Source organism: Dysidea avara, chromosome 1, assembly GCF_963678975.1.
Source record: "Dysidea avara chromosome 1, odDysAvar1.4, whole genome shotgun sequence".
NCBI classification, from domain to species: domain Eukaryota; kingdom Metazoa; phylum Porifera; class Demospongiae; order Dictyoceratida; family Dysideidae; genus Dysidea; species Dysidea avara.
In genome coordinates, this window is record NC_089272.1 from 49,622,252 (window position 1) to 49,628,269 (window position 6,018).

The following is a 6,018-nucleotide window of genomic DNA, read 5'->3' on the forward strand; positions in this document are numbered from 1 at the left end:
CGGTTTGCATGAACTCAGGTTGGTTATTTGATGTTAAAGTTTGTATATAAATGCTGTAATACACATTAGTCATGTACATCTTACATGTATGTTTATAATGTACAGTTATTCTATAATACGTAGCTAAAGTATTAGAATTATTGTCCCACTTGGGGCCTGTGATAAGACCGAAGCCTGTAACTACAGGGAGTCGGTATCCTGACACTATTAATACTGTTGAATACAGAAAATCCCAGACCAGGTGGTGGCTTGATTCAGACCTCCAGCAACACATTGTGACATCAGTTGCCTGTATAAAGCAATTAAAAATCCCTTCCATGTAACAAAGTAAATCAAACACTAAAGCAATTTCATTTTTTTTAAATTACTAATATAATTGCATGTCTGTATCACACAATTATTTTGAATTATAGGAATACATAATGTCTAGCAGAAAGTTAAGTTGTCATCTACTGGTAATAGCTGTACTGCTAATGGAGAAGTCTTTGATACAAGGAAAGGAAGTTCATATAAAGCTAACATCTTGTAATGAACATGATGATACACCATGTTATGAGTGGTCAGAATTTCTAAATAAACGTACTACATTATTCACAAAATTATACTTTGCACCTGGTAAATATATTTTGCACAAGAATTTAAAGCTTGTTAGCACTCTCAATTTCTCCATTGTTGGAGAAAGTCATGGCAACACACATCCAGTGGAAATTAGATGTTTAAAAGCCAGGTCCTTGATTGTGCAAAACAAAAGTTCTCTTGAAATAAGAAACATTAAATTTGTCGTTTGCAATTTACTAATCACTGGTTTCAACAGATTGTCTGCTAGATTGTCATCTTTGCATAAAATAAATTTGGTTTTTTGCACAGCAAGTTTGCATGGCATGCTGACAGTTGGCTTTAAAAGTGATTTTCTACAAATGCGCAAAAGAATAATAACAATTGAATCAGATTCAAAACATGGCAACATGTTGAAATGTCTGACAAGCATCATATTCTTATCACACATGAAAAATGAAAATGGCAATTTTGCAACAATTAGCATGGTATTAGATTTGGACCATCTTCAGCCAAAACAGCAATGCCACAATGCAGTATGGTGCTTAGAAATTGAAACTGACAATCATCATTGCCTCAGTAACAATTACTGGTATAGGACAACAAGAAGTAATTGCAGCTTTTATAAACATAACACTTCTAAGAACATTTCAGACAATTTAAATGGATCAATACTCTGTTATTTTCCAGTAGAGAATGCCACATCAATGATCTGTCTTCAGTCAGATGATGAAACTGTCTTTACCCAGTTACAGGGTGTACTACTCAAAATACCCATCAATAAAGATGTTACACAAAACTTATTTTCAGTTGCTATTCATAGCTTTAATATCTCATTAATAGCCATCAACACCCCGTATTTCCAAGTATTCCATACAATTAAAAAATGCTTTAGTAATTTCCCTACTTTAAGACATAATGGATGGAGCTGTTACAGAAAAATCGGGATAACACGTGATGCATTGCAAAAAATATACATCATCAAATTAAAAGCAAAGTGTGGCAAAACTAAAGTAGACAATATTGCAAAACAAAACAGAAAATTACGTGACATAACAACTGAACTATGTGTCTGCCATAGTCAAGGTTGTTCCACATCACCAAATATAGGAACTGCTTACCCAGGTCAACGCATCCAGTTAAAGCTTCAAGCCACATCATACATTGTAGCACTGTATGTCGATGGAATGTACAATGATGATGTATTCCATGTGTGTGATTCTGTTTCCCACTCAACCTTAAAATCAAGATCAAAACCACAAGTCAACCTGGTGTATACAAACTGTACTACTTTGTCATACACCATAAGATCAAACTCTTCAAAATGGTGTATGCTTCATCTCAGAATGGCCACCAGTGAAGCAACACTCTATTCTTACAATGTAACATTGAAGAGGTGTCCGCTAGGATTAATTCTTCATGATGGACTGTGCATCTGTGATCCCATCCTTCTGGGTGTTATTGATGGTTTAACCTGTGATGTGCAAACTGGAGAATTTGAACGGCCAAAATTTTCTTGGATAGCTTTAGGTCTTAAAAATCGCAGTGAAATCATATACACAACAGCTTGTCATTATGATTATTGTTTATTGACTTCAATCAAAGTTAATTTGAGTGGTGACCCCAGTGTACAGTGCTTACCAGGAAGAAGTGGGATAGCATGTGGTAAATGTAAACAAGGGTTAAGTACAGTCTTTGGATCATCCGCATGCAAAAAATGTTCAAATAGTGGCCTCTATCTTATCCTGGTGTTTGCAGTTGTAGGGTTGCTCCTCATTTTAATGCTTTTTGTACTAAACATTACAGTTACTGATGGTAAATTGTATGGGTTTATACTGTATATAAATTGTGTAAACATGCACAGCATCAGGATATTTCCTAAGCATGATATCACATATACTATTGTGTCACTGTTCAATTTAGATTTGGGAATTGAGGTGTGCTTTTATGATGGCATGACAAAGTACACTGCAACTTGGATGAGATTCGTGTTCCCTGCATACTTGCTTCTGATTGTGTTGGGGTTAGCATTTGCTAGTAGATATTTCACGACTATTGAAAATGTAACAAGAAGAAGAGTCATTCCTGTGATAGCTACGTTGTATCTACTGACATTTAATAAACTGATGGTGATCACTGCTCAAGTGCTGTTCTCTTTTAGCTTTGTATACCACTTTCATAGCTCAAGATCTGAGATATATTGGTCAAAAGATACAGATATTTCCTTATTTGGTGTGAGATACAGTCTTTTGTTTGGTTTTTGCATAGTAATTTTTGTATTCGTGCTTATGCCAATCAATATACTGTTGCTGTTTCCAGGTTATTGCTACCGAATCAGATTTGTCACAAACAATGTAAGACCATTTATTGATGCATATCAGGCACCTTTGAAAGATAACTGCAGATATTTCATAGGTGTAGAGTTTTTGGTACGGACAAGCATCTATGGACTCACCACAATCAGCGCAAAGCAAATTGGAGCCTTTTATCTTGTTATAATACTAATGTACTTGGTTTTTACAGGCTGGGTTCAGCCATTCAGAAGTTACATCAACTACCTTATATATTCAACTTATGTTCTCTACATAGGTTTCTTAGCAACACTGTTCCTTTATTACACACCAGATAAGCCTGTTGTCTATGAAGTAATTTTCAACATAATCATTTATTTGAGCCTTCTAGAATTCTTGGGAATATTGATATTTTTCGCTGTTAGAAATGTTCTACATTATAATGATGCCTATAAAAGAAAATTTACAAACTCCTGGAATAGCTTAAAACAAATATATCCTAGAATATTTAACAAGCCAGTTAAAATTCAGGATCAAATGCAGCTGGAGGAGAGCTGTATACAGTTAAGAGAGGAATTATTGGCATGTGATCCTACCATTTGACCAGTACACAATACAGTACATGTAAACGTATTCTTGTACAATACTGTACACTATATATATATATATATATATATATGCATAGCTACTGTAAGTATGTTTTATTAACTACAAATGTAATGTATACATACATTGTAAGGACAGGTACACACTGTACAAAATATGTGATCCTTTAATGAATCAACCATTAATGTGACTGGATCTACGACAAGGAGTCTTATAGCCTTTCCAAACTTCCATGTTTTACGAGTCATAACTTATTATGTGTTTAAACCCACTATAATAAAATTGCATTCAGGAATGGTGCTATGTTTGGAGTATAATGTGACAAAATTTCAGGATAGTAACTTACTCACAAGTCAAGTTATGAATTGCCAAGTATATGCAATTGGAAAGGCTATTAAATAGCTATGTTAAAAACTCTAATGAACAGCTGAAATATTAATTTTAGCTTATTTTTCCCTCCTGTTGGGTAACTGATAGAGAAACCTTTGCAAAACATACTGTAGCTGGTATGCCTTAAGAGACAACTTATAGCATATATAATTGAAGGGGTCAGTGTTAGGCTTGAGTCAGATATACTGAAAAATGTACCAAAAATGCGTTCAGGAATTTCCCAAAACTTTCACTTCAGAAATGCATTATGCTTTTATTTTATGTGTTTATTCTTTGTGCAGATAAGTTCTTACATATGATAGAATGTAAATGAAGAAGTGTCACAACATACAAATAATAGCAATACAGTAGCTTGAAATCAGGTTGTACTCCAGAGTTTGTAGGCATACATATTAGAGAGGGCATCTGGGGGAATATCTATGGTCTCTCAGAAGCTATAGACATTATAATACAGTAATATCTTTATAGTTTTGTAGGCAAATAAAATTATTGTACATCGTTTCTGATTGATCTTCTGAGTTGTAGCAATTGGTATTCAAATGCCAGCAACTGTTCAGTATAATGTGTGACTTGCATTTGCAGTACTATGTCAAGAACATGTTAGCCTCCTGGGGATAAACACTTAAATGGTTTTCATTCTCTCTGTTGCATGCGGTGACTGTTCTATTAGAGAATCTCGATCTTTTTGAAATATTTTGCTGGTCAGTCTCACTACAGACCTGTAAGACTTCACTACAGTGTATTTTCAATGTCCAGACAGTCAGATAGCCTATCTGACTCAATCCTAACTTTATTATCATCAGGGCATCAGCTTCTATTGTATTGTGCAAGGGAGCATTTGGGGAGGGGTGCTTGGGATGCTGAAGCACGACCTCAAAATTTTACTACGTATGTGCAAGCTAGGAAGCTTCTAGAAGTTGCAGTACAGATGCAATTGCATCTTATACATATGCACGGCAATGAAAAGATGGAAAGAGAAGTGGAATGGCTAATCTTTTCTTAAAATTACTAAGAGTGGTTCAAATTATACTTTTGGTGTAAGACTTAACCTATGAGTTACTGAACATCTAATAGAACAGTCAACTACTCTAATAGAACATCCATCGTGAAGTTATGTTTTTTCAAGAAGTTGCCGAGTGTCTTCTTGACCTGTGCACTGCTATCTTACCATTGCTCCAAACATCCTGCCATATACTAATCACTTTCTGAGAACAACTTCTGTGAAATGGTTTAATATCGTAGTGGGTAGTTTCAGCTGTTGCTATACAAACGTGATGCCTGGTTTGCAATGACATGCTTACGTAAAACAGTGAGTGAATTTCTTAGCTTGTATAAAGTTAACAAGGAAGATCTGCCCCTGTTGTGCTTACAAAAACCATAATCATCATATTACCATCAAATTGCTTATTCAAAATCAGATAATGAGATGTGTATATAATACCAAATTCAACGATTGAAGCTTAGCTAAACTGCTTTGTCATGCATTGCTGATAGTTGGCACACAATCATTAATCAATGACATGACTGCATGTGTCCTAGAAAATGCAAACCCACAATGAAAAACTTATATACATTTTGTCAAGCGGTGTAAACTTGCAATTGTAGCTAGTAGTGCCAACATTTTCTACCCATTGTCAGGAATCATTACACTACCCAAACAAGTTAACCCTTGACTTTGTGACTATTATAACAGACGTTATACTTATTGTGGCGGAATTAATCAATTTTACCCACTGCTATGCTCTTAATTATGCTTCATTATGCCAGCCGATTATGCTTCACACTTTTCATCTCCTATTATGCGAAAAATTGTGCCAGCATAATCGGCGCAAAATAAGGTAAATGATTTTTAATAATTATTTATGTGAATACTAGGCCTGCGTCAAATTTGCCAGCAAAATAAAAAGCATGGCTGGAGTACTATGCAGAGTGTATTTAATTATAACTATGGAAGATAGCTATAATAGAATAGCCAAATATGGAATACTTATTATTTAATAGCTAATTATTACTGTGAGATTATTCTTTTATTGTTCAAGTATAAATCATTTGCTTGTAGGAACCTGCCTATTATGCTGTCATAATTGTGTGTACAATATCTGCCATGAAGTACCCTAGCATTAAGAATATTAAACCCTACTGTCCAAATGAACTATGCATGGCATGAATAAAGATC

General features: G+C 34.7%; 1 protein-coding gene across 1 annotated transcript; it reads left to right on the plus strand.

The window, feature by feature from the left end:
• Positions 1 to 1,011: 1,011 nt before the first annotated feature.
• LOC136267431 (uncharacterized) lies at positions 1,012 to 3,452 on the plus strand. The gene is made up of 2 exons (XM_066062581.1): positions 1,012 to 2,220; positions 2,479 to 3,452. The coding sequence occupies exons 1-2, from the start codon at positions 1,041 to 1,043 to the stop codon at positions 3,447 to 3,449; spliced, it is 2,151 nt and encodes a 716-aa protein (XP_065918653.1). The 5' UTR covers positions 1,012 to 1,040; the 3' UTR covers positions 3,450 to 3,452.
• The last annotated feature ends 2,566 nt before the right edge of the window (positions 3,453 to 6,018 follow it).

Excerpts from the sequence above, each read along its gene's own strand:
- LOC136267431 (XM_066062581.1), top strand. The coding sequence starts at position 1,041 with ATGGTATTAGATTTGGACCATCTTCAGCCAAAACAGCAATGCCACAAT. Across the intron at positions 2,221-2,478 it reads AAGAAGTGGGATAGCATGTG|ATTTGGGAATTGAGGTGTGC; the intron begins GTAAATGTAAAC and ends TGTTCAATTTAG.